The sequence below is a fragment of the Miniopterus schreibersii genome (genome assembly GCF_964146895.1).
Source record: "Miniopterus schreibersii genome assembly, chromosome: 1".
Classification (NCBI taxonomy): domain Eukaryota; kingdom Metazoa; phylum Chordata; class Mammalia; order Chiroptera; family Miniopteridae; genus Miniopterus; species Miniopterus schreibersii.
In genome coordinates this window covers 104,569,757-104,584,588 of record NC_138101.1, presented here as the reverse complement: position 1 = coordinate 104,584,588, position 14,832 = coordinate 104,569,757, and the positions used below count along the sequence as shown (strand labels likewise).

The 14,832-nt window shown below is 48.8% G+C and overlaps 1 protein-coding gene across 2 annotated transcripts in view; it reads left to right on the top strand.

The window, feature by feature from the left end:
- Positions 1–14,832, top strand: part of HCN4 (hyperpolarization activated cyclic nucleotide gated potassium channel 4) — a 46,654-nt gene that overhangs the window by 22,214 nt on the left and 9,608 nt on the right. For both annotated transcript variants that reach the window (XM_081145045.1, XM_081145044.1), the window contains exon 2: positions 4,724–5,147. In XM_081145045.1, the coding sequence (XP_081001171.1) occupies positions 4,724–5,147 (424 nt within the window). The remainder of the gene's footprint in view (positions 1–4,723; positions 5,148–14,832) is intronic.

Here is a 14,832-nt window from a genome sequence, read left to right as displayed (position 1 = left end):
GGGGCCCTCAAGTAATTAGCAGGATGAGCTGTGTTCTATGTCCTAGTGTGATGGCTGGGGTAGGTTCTTAGGTCTTAGGCTGGGTTCTCTCAGATGGCATAGGCGGGTTGGGGCTGGAAAAAGGCTGGTGGATTTGGGGGCAGGGAAGGAGCTGAAATTGACCTATTGTCACCAGTCTTAGAATGAGAAGCACTAGCTTAGTGATTCTCTGACTTGAGGTCCTGTCTTGAGACCCTGAAGGGGTTGGCTTTCAAAGGAGCTGCCAGAAGTGGTCTCTCCAGAGGCTGTCCCTCCCTGAGCAGTGTGATATAGGACAACTATCTGTCCACTTCCAGTGAAGCAGGCCCTTCTCTCTCCTTGATTCAGAGCACCATTTCGAGCCTGCTAAAGAAAACAGTTTGCTGTGAAGTAATTTTTTTTTCAAACCTGGAACTCTTCACACAGGGTTGTGGTGGAATCCTCTTAAGACTCGGAAAACTTGTCTTCTTATCTCTCACACCCTTCCTCCTGGCTTCCCTGCAGTAGAGGATTAAAGATGGCTGAAGGGTTATTTCTCTTGGAAGAAGACATGCTTGTTTCTGCCCTTATTTCTTTATTAATTAATAAAGATTAATATCTTTATCAGCCATCATGTAACTGTCTAAGTTAATAACAGAGGAAAACAGCTCTGCAATGTAAGTGTTTTGTCTTGAGGCCAGTCCTGGGGTGGCTGGTACTTGGGCTGGGTCCTGGGAATGATTGGTCATACCTTGTAGATAGCTCTGTTCCTGTCTGTGCTATCTGCATGGTCCAGAGGGGCCTCTGCTGGGCGAGGTGGGAGATCTGAGAGTTGGCTCTTACCTCCTCAGAGGCTTCACCTCCCTCCCTCAGGAAGCACTTGCAGTTGCTTTGAGGGCTTAAGAGAAATGATGCTAGAAGCCCTGTCCGGTCTCACTCCTTTATATTGAGTGGTACTTTATTGGTATTTTATTTTATTGTTTATTTATTTGTTTGTTTGTTTATTTTTATCTTTATTGTGTGTTTTGGGGGTTTTTTGTGTGTTTTTTTTTAAATATATCTTTATTGATTTCAGAGAGAGGAAAGGAGAGGGAGAGAGAGATAGAAACATCAATGATGAGAGAGTCATTGATCAAGCCTGCAACCTGGGCATGTGCCCTGACCAGGAATCGAAACCCGATCGCCTGGATCCCAGGTCGACACTCAACTGCTGAGCCATGCCCGGCGAGGCCATCTTTATTGTTAAAAGTATTACAGGTGTCCCATTTTTACCCCCATTGACGCCCTCCACCTCGCTCTTACCCCCTCCGAGGCCTTCACCCCATTATTGTCTGTATCCATGCAGAAGTTATATGCATATAACTTCTTTGGTTAATACCTTCCCACCCCCATCCCCCTTCCCTCTGCCCTCTAAAACAGGACAGTCTGTTGCATGCTTCAATGTCTCTGGGACTACTTTGTCAGTTTCTTTTGTTCATTAGCTTCTTAACGAAGACTCTTCAACATTTCGTATAGTACTGGTTTGGTGGTGGTGAACTCCTTTAGCTTTTTCTTATCTGTGAAGCTCTTTATCTGACCTTCAGTTCTTTTTTTTTTTTTCAAATATATCTTTATTGATTTCAGAGGGAGGAAAGGGGAGAGAGAGAGAGAGATAGAAACATCAATGATGAGAGAGTCATTGATTGAGCCGCCACCCGGGCATGTGTCCTGACCAGGAATCGAACCCCGATCGTCTGGATCCTAGGTCGACGCTCAACCGCTGAGCCACACCCGGCCGGGCTGACCTTCAGTTCTAAATGATAGCTTTGCTGGGTAGAGTAATCTTGGCTTTAGGTCCTTGCTTTTCATCACTTTGAATATTCTTGCCACTCCCTGCTGGCCTGCAAAATTTCTGTTGAGAAATCAACTGACAGTTGTATGGGTGCTCCCTTGTAGCTAGCTAACTGCTTTTCTCTTGCTGCTTTTAAGATTCTCTCTTTGTCTTTAACCTTTGGCATTTTAATTATGACATGTCTTGGTGTGGGCCTCTTTGAGTTCCTCTTGTTTGGGACTCTATGTGCTTCCTGGACTTGTAAGTCTATTTCTTTCCCCAGGTAGGAGAAGTTTTCTGTAATTATTTTTTCAAATAGGTTTTCAATTTCTTGCTGTCTTTCTTCTCCTTCTGGCATCCCCATGATATGAATGTTGGGCCACTTGTTGTCCCAGAGACTCCATTCACCATCTTCATATTTCTGGATTCTTTTTTCTTTTTGCTTTTCTGATTGGGTGTTTTTTGCTTCCTCACATTCCAAATTGCCAATTTGATTCTCAGCATCCTCTGCTGAACTGTTGATTCCTGTAAATTATTCTTCCATTCAGTTAGTGTAGCCTTCCTTTCTGACTGCTTCTTTATTATGTCATTGATGATCTCACTAGTTTCCTTAATAGTCTTACTAAGATACTTGAGCATCCTTATAACCATTGTTTTGAATTCTATATCTAGTAGCTTGCTTCATTCCATTTCATTTAGTTCTTTTTCTGGAGCTTTCTTCTGTTCTTTCATTTGTGACATGCTTCTTTGCCTCCACATTTTGGCTGCTTCCTGGTGTTTGTGTCTATGTATTTGGAAGAGCTGCTGTGTCTCTTGGAATTGGTAGAGTGGCTTTGTGTAGTAGGTGTCCTGTAGGGCCCAGTGGCTCAGTCTCCGCAGTCACCTGAGCTGGGCCTTCTAAGTTTTTTCATGTGTCGGCTGTGTGCACTGTCCTGTTGTAGTTGAGCCTTGGTTGCTATTGGTGTCCCTTGGAGGAAATTGACCCCCAGGCCAATTAGCTGTGAGGACCAGCTGCAGCTACAGCCAAAGAGCTGCTATGCTGGAAACTCCCCTATGGAGCAGGATTTGCTTCAGTGGAGCTTTGGTCCTCAACAAGTGTACTGTTTCAGTGTGTCACTCATGGATGTGGTAGGATTGTAATAAAGCATGGTTGAAGCTGACCACTGGGTGCACTGTCTCTGAGGCCTCCCAGGAGGTGCAGATTCAGCCTCTGCCCTGCCCAGGGTCACCCAGCATGAGCTACACAGCAATTTATGGCTGCTACTTGTGCTGGGCTTGGAGTTGTCCAGGAGAGGCCAAGCTATGAACCAGTGCAGGCTGCTGCTAGTGCTTTGTCTGGAGCCACTTATTGAGAGGTATGGGGCATGCTGAATCCAGCTGCTGCTTTTTTGAGAGATTTTAGGAAAGCCCTAAGCATGAGGCTAGAGAGGCCACTTGCATAAAAAAGCCACCGGAAATGGCTTGAATGAGCTTGCAAGTAAGGAGAGGCAGGGTATCTGAGAATCACCAGGGCAAAGGTGTGAGTCAGGCTGATGGAGATTCAGAGAAGACACCTACCTGCCGGCTCTGGGGGGGGGGAGGGTTCGCCAAAGGAGCAATGGCCTCTACCAGCTCTTCTCTCTATGAGAAAGCTGCCCCTCCAGCTCTCTCCCTGATTCCAGACAAGTTAGTTCCTCCCTGAATGTCCAGGTTCCTTTCAAGCTGCTGCCCAGTGCTGGAGCTCAGAGGGAGTGCTTCTGAGTAATTCTGACTGCTGGCCCTTTAAGAAGAGCTGCCTGAGACTCCAGCAGCCTCCACATCACTCAGCCACAATCCCTGCTGGTTTTTTACAGCCCAAAGTTGTGGGGACTTCTCTTCCCAGCCCTGGAACCCTGGGATGGGGGACCTGATGTGGAACAGGGACTCCTCTCTTTTCCAGGAAACCACCAACTGATATATCCCTCCCAGTTTTAAACTGCAGCCCCTGGATATGGGATCCCTGGTGTGGGATCCGGGCCACCTCTCTGCCATTCTGCCCACGTCTCTGCTCCTCCTACCGATCTCCATGTGTTTCTTCTTTAATTTCCTAGTTGTTGGGCTTATATTCAGCTAGATTTCAGGTGGTTCTGAATGGTGGTGCTTCTATATTTTAGTTGTAATTTTGATGTGGTTGTGGGAGGTAGTGGGTACTGCTGTTACCTACGCCACCATCTTGTTGTTTCTCTTTCATTGGTATTTTAAATTGCCCCATTAACATTTCCTGCTTTTGAAGATATAACTATCCCTCCCTAATCTCATATTAGAATGAAAACCTCTGATGGCCTGGCATTTTCTGATGTTAGGGTATAGGCTAAAGGGTGCTCCCAAGAAGCGTGATCACAATTCTAGGATGAGTGTTGAGGCTCCACCACTCACTGCCCAGTGCGGAAACTGAGGCCCAGAGCAGGGAGGGCATCTGCCTGATGCCACAAGCTTCAGTGACAGAGCTGGGACTGGAGCCTTCTGTGTGCCTAGACCTCCCCCTCTCTCCAGTCATGGTATGTGGCATGTTTGTCTGCCAGCCTGTCTTAGGCCACAGCTGCCCCTCAGGGACAATGGAGCAGCCTTGTCTGAGCCTGGGGTAATTCTGGGTGAACTGCTCTGGCCACTAAAATAGCCCTGCACTTCTCTCTAGACACCACTGTTTGCTTTGCTTTTCAGCCTGACTCTCACTGGGGCATGGGAAGGGCAGGCAGAGGGTACCCTTAGTAAAAGAAGAGCCTCTTTCCCTGCCAGTGTCTACATCTTGGCCTGATTCCTATGGGTCTACCTCCTGTAGTGTCGCAAAACCTCCTAAGACTTCTCTCTCCTATACTTGCTCTCCCTCAGAGCTTCTCCCTCAGTCTGTGACTCAATTCTCTCCCTCCTCTGGCAACTGACCCCTTTGTCTCTGGGCAGATTCTACTGGGACCTGACCATGCTGTTGCTGATGGTAGGGAACCTGATCATCATCCCCGTGGGCATCACCTTCTTCAAGGATGAGAATACCACACCCTGGATTGTCTTTAATGTGGTGTCAGACACATTCTTCCTCATCGACTTGGTCCTCAACTTCCGCACAGGGATTGTGGTGGAAGACAACACAGAGATCATACTGGACCCACAGAGGATTAAGATGAAGTACCTCAAAAGCTGGTTTGTAGTGGATTTCATCTCCTCCATCCCTGTGGACTACATCTTCCTCATTGTAGAGACACGCATTGACTCAGAGGTCTACAAGACAGCTCGGGCCCTGCGCATCGTCCGCTTTACCAAGATCCTCAGCCTCCTGCGCCTCCTGCGTCTCTCCCGCCTCATTCGATATATTCACCAGTGGGAAGAGGTAAGTGCTCAGACACAAACCTCTTGGGAGAAGGGCATCTTCCCCCAGGGGGAGTGAGGTGCCAGCAGGTAATCTCAGATAGTTGGATGTGGCCTGTCAGATTATAGCAGGCACACCTGCTCCAAAGGGACAAATATTAGTAATTTTTGGATATCATGAGCTAGATACTGGGCAAATCACTTTATAGGAAGTGTCCCATTTAAGTCTCTAACATCCATAGAGGGTACTGTATAGGTCCACACAGGTACCATTTTTTAATGAAGAAACTGAGACACAGAAAGATTAAGGGATTTATTAAGGTCACAGAATCAGTAATTAGTGAACCTAGACTCCAGAGCCTGCACTGGTAACCACTGCACTGTATTGTAAAGGTTGCAAATTCATAATCCTGTAGGGGCCAGACAGGGAATGTGAATGGTGAAAAAGACCAGTTGGAAGGCATTAGGGGGTGTGGTGGACTGGGGAAAATTGTAGAACATGCCTTCTGTCTGTATCAGGTAGTCTCTACTCAGCTCTAGCCACTTGTTGCTGAGTAGGAATGGGCCTAGAGTTGCTAGATCTACAGATTTATCCTGAGAAGCAGAAAGCTGTATATTTGTGCAGATTTTGTTGGCAACTATCTTAGGTTGGGTTCTTCCAGAGCAGACCCTGAGATGAGGATTTGCATGAAAGTGATTTTTTTTAGAGGGAAGTGTTTCCAGGGAGATATAGTAAGGGATTGGGGAAGAGAGAAAGGGAAAAGAAGGAAGCTAAGCAAGGGTAGATACCAAGCAAAGTTCCATGGGTGGTGACTTGGGTCCCACTCCATTGGGAGCTCTTGGGACAGTGTACACTGTGCCTCAGGGGTGTTAGAATTTTTTGTGTGCATTAATCCTTGCCCGAGGATATTTTTTCTATTGACTTTTTTTTAGAGAGAGTGGAAGGAGCAGGGGTGGGGGAGAAGAGAGAGAGAAACACTGATGTGAAAGAGATACAGATTGGTTGCCTTCCACATGCACCCCAACCTGGGCTGGAGATTGAACCTGCAACCCAGGCACGTGCCCTTGACTGGGAATTGAACCCACAGCCCTTCGGTGTGCAGGCTAATTCTCTAACCTGAGCCACATCGGCCAGGGCAGAGGTGTTAGAATTTTTATGTCCCCTTACCTGCCACCATTGGTTCAAAGGCCCTCTCGCCCTCAGTGCTAGTAGGAAAAGTGGTTTCCAGTAGCCTGGCTCCAGGGAGTGAAAGCATTGGGAGCCTGGAGTTGCATGTGCACAAAAGAACTGTAAAGGGGTTCTCAGACTCTGGGTGGAGCACAGGCTACAGAGACTAAATAATAAATTATTAAAAAAAAAAAATTGGGTAAGCCAACACCATTCTGAACAAAACTTACTCCTTCATGAGCTGAATGGAGTTGTCTGGGGGTGGAGGGAAGAGAGAGGACTACCAACTGGGATTTGAAAACAAGCAGGTGACTTTGCCAGGCACTTTGGTAGGTATCTGCCACCACCCGTTACATCTCTTGGCAGCAGCAGCAGGCAGGCCAGCTTGCATGTATTGGGGTTGGGGAGAAGTGCTCTGCGGGACGGCCCACTTGGAGATCTGGAAGCTTCTGCAGATGTGCGTTTCCTGCCTCAGCTCACTGCTGCTGCTGCTGCTGCTGCCGCTCTCCTGGTCTCCAGGACCTCCGCTTGACTGGACGGAAGTTCCCAGGCTCAGGATCCAAAGCCATCACCCCAGCAGCAGCCTGGCTGGCAGCACCCATGCTGATGGGGCACTGGCAGATTAGGGTCAGAGGTGTCATGAGCACCTGTGCCACAGAAGTGCCACACCAGTCTGGCAGAATCACTCCATGGCAGAAATTCTATTTTGCTTTGAAAATTTGCATTCTTTCTGCTGACAGAGAAGTGGCAATGACTTGCCCAAGGTCACATAGCAGTTACCTGTCAGAGCTAGATCAGAACACACTTAGCGGAGATCCAAGATGGCAGCAGACTGAATGGAAGGTACACGGACATTCCCAGGACCAGTCTGGATTTACAACTAAAACATAGAAAAACCATCCTGAAAACCAACTGAAGGCTAGCTGGAGAGCACCCTTATAACCAAGGAGGAAAAGTGGAGACCACATAGAGATTGGTAGGAAATTAGGAGGCATGAGAGGGCTGGCTGGGCTCCCACGGGCAGCAGCTGAAGGTCCAGAGGGATATCTCAGCTGTGGGGGATTCCCACTGAGGACACTGGGGCCTAAACCCTAGGCTGGGCTTCCCAGCCAAGAGCACCAGAACTGAGAAAGGTGCCCACATAACATCTGACTGTGAAAAGCAGCAGGGTTTCTGTCTGCCAGGGAGAGGCAGCTGGAACTGCAGGCACCCTCTTAAAGAGCCAATGCAGTTTCCTAAGCAGCCGTTCACCTTGGGCTCCAGTGGAGGGGGAGCAGAGTGTACTGGAGCTGTGTGGGGAGAGTCTGGGGTTGTGGGATCTGGAGAGTGAGATCAGGGGACACCCATCTGGATTCCTGTGCCGAGTCATTCCCCCAGACTCTGGGGGACATCTTTCTCGGGTGGAAAATTTTTGGCTTTTGCCTGAGGGGGAAGCAATTGCCCCACACTGCTGGAAAGTCTCTTGTCCTGCCCAGAGGAGTTTCTACAGCCTGAGGCTTGTTAAAAGACTGATAACAACCAGCTGCCCACCCTGTGGAGCTCCTACAGCCTGAGGCTCATTAAGAGAATCAGATTAATCAGCCTGCAGGCAGAGGCAGACCTCAGAGTGCTTTGAATCTTTGCCTGAGCGACTTTGGGACCTGGGCCTTGGAAAAGCAGACTTTGGTGTGCATCTTGGTCCTGTCCAAACGCACCCAGCCCCAGCAGAGGAGACCTCAAGCCTACGGTTGTTGATAGCTCCAAACCGTACTGAGGGCCAGTCATAAACTGCATCTGACATTGGTCTGCACCAGAGACCCTCCAAAAAGACTGAGAGTCCTAGCAGATCTACCTAATAATTAGAAACAAACCCAAAAAGGTAGCCAAAATGGGGAGACCAAAAAACAAGCCCCAAATGAAAGAACAAGAGAAGTCTCCGGAAAAAGAGCTTAATGAAATGAAGATAAGCAATCTCTCAGATATAGAGTTCAGAATACTGATTGTAAGGATGCTCAACAGCATGAAAAACATATGGAAACTATGAAAGAAATTAAGAATGACATAGCAGAAATAAAGAATACATTGGAAGGAATAAACAGCAGATTAGAGGAAGCTGAGAACTAGATCAGTGAATTAGAAGACAGGGTAGAAAAAAATCACTCAATCAGAGACCCACAAAAAAAAAAAAATTAAAAAACAGAGGACAGTCTAAGGGAGCTGTGGGACAACGTGAAACACAACAATATTAGCATCATAGGAGTGCCAGAGGAGGTTGAAAGTAAGCAAGGGTCAGAGAACCTGTTTGATGAAATAATGGCAGAAAACTTCCCTAACCTGGTGAAAAAAAAAGTCACACAGGTTCAGGAGACACAGAGGGTCCCAAGCAAGAAGAATCCAAAGAGACCCAAGCCCAGATACATTGTTATTAAAATGCCAAGATTTCAAGACAGATAGAATCTTAAAGGCAGCTAAAGAAAAGTGATCTGTTACCCACAAAGGAGCCCCATAAGGCTGTCAGCTTACTTCTCATCAGAAACTCTAAAGGCCAGAAAGGAATGGCATGAAGTATTCAAGGTAATACAAAACAAGGAACTGAAACCAAGACTACTCTATCCAGAACCCTCTTAGCGCTCTTGGTTCCCAGCAGTGTGGCAGTCTCTGCCTGGCATAGTGCAATGCTTGAGGGCTTTGGAACTGGAATGGCACATTGGAGACTTGAGTTTAAATGCTGGCTCCACACTGCCTAGCAGTGTGACCTTGGTGCCATCTTGCCTCTTTTAGCCTTATCTGCAAAGTCGGGATAAGTAGTACCTTCGTCATTGGATTGTTGTGAGGATTAAATGAGATGTTGTTTGTAAAACCCTTTATATGAAGCCTGATGCAAAGAACTATTTAATAAAACCTCTCACCCTGGCACGGTGACTCAGTTGGAGCATCGTGTGGTATACCAAAAGGGTCGTGGGTTCGATTTCCTGTCAGGGCACATACGTAGGTTGCAGATTCTCTCCATGGTCGGGGGGCATGCGGGAGGCAGCCGACTGACATTTCTCTCTCTCTCTCAAATCAATAAAAACATATCCTCACATGAGGATTTAAATAAATAAATAATAAAGGCTCTCCCCTCCCAGTTGTCTCAGTAATCCCTTTGTACTTCTCCAGGGTGTTTCCTTTTCTCAAATACTTTTTACCCATTATTTCACTGGTTCCTCACTCCTAGCTGGCTAATCAAGCAGGACAGTATTTATTACTCAGATTTGTCAGGTGAGGAAACAGAGGATCAGAGGGTCAGCTGCCCCACTGACAGGATTGTTGTCCTGGCCTCCTGACTGCAGGTTCTATGTGCCTCCTATTTTCTCAGGTGACCCGAAAAGAGGGTGACTTTGATTCTATTGTTGTGCCCTTTGTTGGGGACAGCTTTCAGCTAGGATTAGGAAGGTAGACAGCAGAGCAAGTTGATGGGTGTGGGGTGAGGAATTGTATGACAGGTTGGGTCTGAGGTAGCTGAGGGACATCTAGGTGCAGAGGAAGGTTGGCATATGGGTCTGAACTCAGGGCTGAGAAGGGCCAGTGGCTGTGGTGGTGCTGTTGTGAGGGGCAGGAAGGGGCCACTCTGAGAGGCTGCAGAGGAAGGATGGAGGTGTATTTACCAGAATGCCCTGACAGGCTTATCTCTTGGTTTCTGTCCCAAGTGGAAAATGTAGGACCATGTTGGTTCACTCAGTCCCTGAGAAACCCCAACCTTCTGTTTGTCTTGGACTCACTGCTAAACTGTCATCGAAAGCAGAGAAGTGGCTGCTCTTTACTTCTCTGGCATCAGCTCATGTCTCCAGACGTCAGCCCCTGCTTGCCAGCCTTGCTATCCCTGAGGCCCAGGCTCTGGGGGCTATGGTGTCTGGGGGAGTGGGCAGAGCTGCCAGTGGCTGGGCAGGGTAGGCCCTGGGACAGGAGCTAAGTCCATCTTTTACACTGTACATCCTGGGAGCTCAGGCCAGGGCTCCTGTTCCCACTGCCCCTCAGGCCTGGCTGCCCTCTGGGTGATCCAGAACTGGTCAGGCAGGCTCTGGACCTGGACTTTGCCTAGGGTAGTCAGAGGCCCTAGAAGGCCTCAGATTAGGGCTCTAAACTGGACATCACTACCCAATCTTGTAGGCAGGAAGGGAGATCCCAGGAGACCAAATGGATGGCTCTCCTCCCCTTCACACACACTCTTATCTTGCCTACCAGCTGGGGAGGAAATTGCTTTGCGTGGTTTCTGCCAGGCACACCGCCCAGCCAACGGCTCCCACTAGACCCCTGGGATTGGATTGAGGTTTCCCAGCTGGTCCCAGGAACCCTTTTTACAATTCTTAATGGCCTGCTCCAGCCCCAGGGTTTCTCTTAGCCTCAGCTTGGCTGGAGGCAGCAGTAGGGAGACCCTTTGAGGCCCCAGGTTTGTATGAGACCTGGAAAGGGAGAGGTATTTAATAGAGAAAACCCTGCCCTGTCTCATCCTCCCAACTCCCTATGTGAATCTCTTTCCTTCTTTGGGCCACTTTCCTCAACTGTCAGGTAAGTTCTGGTGTTCTCGAAGGCTGGAGCTTAATCCCCATTCCAGCCTCCCTTGGGAAGGATCACTTTAGCTGATCCTGAGGACATTGTCAATGTCAGGGCTAGGGCTAAGGAGTCAGCCTCCCATGGAGAGGGAAAAGCTTGCCTGAGGCCTTCTGGTGAAGCTCCAGAGATCCTGGACTCCTGACCTCCAGCTTTAGCTGCCTCATTTAGCCCAGCCCAGCTCCAGTCAGAGAGTTCCCAAGCATTAGTGGCAGGTGTTGGGAGTCAGGGTAGGTGGAAGGTCTCGGTAGTGTAGGCCACCATCTCAGAGGACACCAGTTTCCGCTTCCATGCTGGGCAATCTAGGTCAGCATCCTCCCTCCCAGCCAAGCCTCTTCCCTCCCTCTGAGGTGCGAGCTTGTTATAGGCACTGAGGCTATTGTTAGAAACCCTGGTCACCCCCCCACCTTTGCATGTTCACCTGAAGCGCCCAGAACCTCAGTGACCCATCCCAGAAGTCTTCATTCCTTTGGCAGCTTGGAGTGGTGGGAGGAGGGCTGGAGGCAGGAGGGCAGGCCTGGGTAGCTGTGTGACACCTAATGAGCCTCCTCCCCTTGTGGGCCTCTATTTCTCTCAGAATTGAGGTTTGGGATGACACAGAGGGGTGGGCCTAGCAAATAGGGCTGGACCTCTCTATGGGGCCCAGGACGGGACCCTGCATGACAACTCAGTTCAGTTACCACCAGACGGTACCTGGGATACACTCACAGCAGCCACTCCCTCAGGCCTGCGGTTGCTGTCCACCATGTGGCCACTTGTTACTGAGACACAGGGAGAAGTTTGTTCTTTCCACAGGAGAAAACAAGTCCTCAGGAGGGAACTCACCCAGGCCCCAGAGGAGACATGGCAGAAACTACAGTTTTTGGTCTCTCCCCAAGAATGAGAAATCAACTCTTTATTTTGAGAACTGGGAAAGAGGGAAGGAAAGGAAACAACATATGCTGAGTACCTGCTGTGTGCAGCTATGGACATCATCTCTCCTGACCCGCAAGACCCCCCCAGGATCTGGCAGTTATTGACACAGATGAGGAAATTGAGGCTCAGAGCAAAGAAGGCACTTACCCAAAGTGGAATCGTCATTCTGCCTTTGCACGGTGGTCGAGACACAGCAGAAGGAAGTGGGAGTGGAGCCTCCCCCAAGTGCCATCCGGGGCATAAACAGTGGGCTTCCCAGGCTGCTCACCCAGCAAGCTTTGCAGGGTCCTAGAAATGAAGGTACTCAACCGCCACAGTCAGAACCAGTATCATAGATGGGGATTGTAATGAGGTATAAAGAGCAAGACAAATATTTGCACAGTGCAGCAGCCTTGCAGGTGGCCTGTGGCCCCAGCCCACAGTGGGATACACAAGTGTTTAGCAACCTCTCTGAGCAACAGCCAGGCTTGGTCACACCTGGGTCCATACCATCTGGGGTACCCTCCTAGCCTGAATTGATGCCCCCCTAACTCTGCAGAAACCTCAGATTTGCCATGTCGGTATCTTTGGCTTTGCAGTGTCTGAGAGGTAGCCGCAGTGCCCCTCCTTGCCACCCAAATGCCCATCATCCTCCCCCTACCAGCCTCCCACCTCCCAGCATTTGTATCCTTCAGCCCAGTACCAGGCACCACCCCCAACATGCTTTCTGTAGGGTATATCAGTCTGCCTGCTTGCAGAAAAAGGCACCTTCTTTCTTCCAGCAAAGGCAAAGACAGGTCCCCTATGGGCTGTACCTGCCCAGAGTGGGGCCTTTTCAAATGTCACTGTCTACACTGCGGCAGCCCTCATCCCCATCATCCCCCCATCACCTTTGTCACTGAGCACTTCTCAGTTCCCGAGACCCTACCACGTGCTTTACCATATTCATTGCTTAGATCACAATAAAGGCCAAATTAGACAAGGACCTGATCTTGGAAGATAATTAGTTACAAGAAAAGAAAAACATAGGTAAGAAGAAGAAAAGAAATTGCAGAAAAGTGTGCCAACCTTGATACACAGAGTGTCAAGCATGGTTCACAGAAAAAAGCAGTTACTGTGGTCATTGGTCACCTGAGATCCTTTCTAAAAGTGGTCCAAGGCTTCCTTTTAGTTCCTATATAGTACCCAGCTCAGGCTCTTGTAACAAAACACCACAGAGTGGGGGTCTTAAACTACAAATATTTATTTCACACAGTTCTGGAGCTGGAAGGATGAGATCAGGGTGCCAGCATGGTTGGGTTCTGGAAAGAGCCTGCTCCCTGGTTTGTAGATCATCTCTGTCATGTATCCTTCTATAAGGGCACTAATCCCATTTATGGGAGCTCCACCCTCATGGTCTAATCACCTCTCAGAGGCCCTACCTCCTAATACTATCATACTGGGGATTAGGGCTTTATCATACGAATTTTAGGGTAACATAAACATTCAGTCCATAGCTCAGAAATGAAGGGAATTAATAACGCAGAGCCTACCCATGTATGTGTCTAGGGCCCAGAGCTCGCTCTTAGCCACATCAGTTTCTCCAGGAACCTCAAGAAGTGGCAGGCAGATATTTAGCTTCTCTTAGTTGAGGGGAAGCTGAGATGTGGTAGAAAGTGAGGGCAGGTGCTGGCCATCTCTCAGACTGGGTGGTCCGATGTCACTGGCCCTCCTCATGGTTGGTCCCATGTCACTGGAGCCAGCTGATGGCATCCTTGTCAACCAAGACTTTGAAAAGCTCATGACTTGCTCAAGATCGTAGAGCTATTGTGTCCACCTAAGTGCTAAAGAGACAGAAGTGGGGTCTTCCCTCAAAGCCAGAGTTTGGTGCTGGTACTCAGGAGCTGCTGTGAAATTGAGAGGAGAGGCTGGGGGAGCCTCTGGGGTTCAGGATCCGGGCCCTGGGGCATGGCCAGCACCAGAATGTAGGCCAGAGACACCAGCGTCATCCTCGAGTATATTCTGCATCCCAGACACAGGCCCCAGTCCCCACTGAACCCTGGCTTCTATCCCAAAGTGCCCTGCCTGGTCTCTAGTGCCCACCACTCCTTATACTGAGATGTAAAGCTTAACCAAGAACTGGCCTACTGAGAGCCCTGGGGCTGGTTCCTGTGCCCCAGTGGGGCTAAGCTGCAGGGCACAGTGTTCTGTCTATAGCATCACAATGTCTACTGGGATGTTTGAGGCCAGATGCTGAGGAGTCTCACCTGGCCCTGGATCCAGCTTGCCCTGTGAATCTGGCCACATCACCTGACCACTTTGGGTTTAAGTTGTTTTATCTGCAAAATGGAACTACTGAAAACCACCTTTCTCTCACTGGGCCAATCTGATAATCTGCAGGCAGCCCTGGTTCGTATCTGCCTCCACTGCCACTATAACCGTGGTCAAGTCCTTTGCTTCTCTGAGCAAAGTGTAAAATGAATTAACAATATGTTCAGCAAAGTTTGTTATGAGTTTAAGTGAGATAATGATTGTGATGTTATTGTATCTTTGTCACTGGGCCATGGAGGGTGATGAGACAAGTTGGAGCTTCCAGCCTCCATGAACCTTTCCAAGGTCCATTTCATCCTGAAGACTTCACAGCATTGCTGCTGCGGCATCCAGAGTCCTGCTACTAAGGGTGGGCACAGGACAGCGTGCCCTGTGGGTGACGGAAAAGTAGTGTCCATCTTTGGTTGTTCAAAACCTAGACCCAGGCTAAGCCCACATTTCAATTAATATTATATGTATAATTTAATTCTTTTGACAACCCATTCAGGTAAGAGAAATATCTAGGGTCTGTTTCTTTGAGCCTCAGTTTCCCTATCTGAAATGGGCTTAAACTAGTTCTTAAACTTACAGGCATTTCACAAGTCTGTAATTTCTAGGAAGGCTGCTTTACCTGGGAATAGTATGGAGGTACCAGAGCTAGGAGTGGGGTCACACTCCAGAGTCTCTCAGGCTAGAGGCAAGGCCAGAACTTCCAGAGACCTCCCTCTAGACTTCCTTCCATCTCTTCATCCCCTCACTGCCTAGTCACCATGGTGCTCTCTGCTGA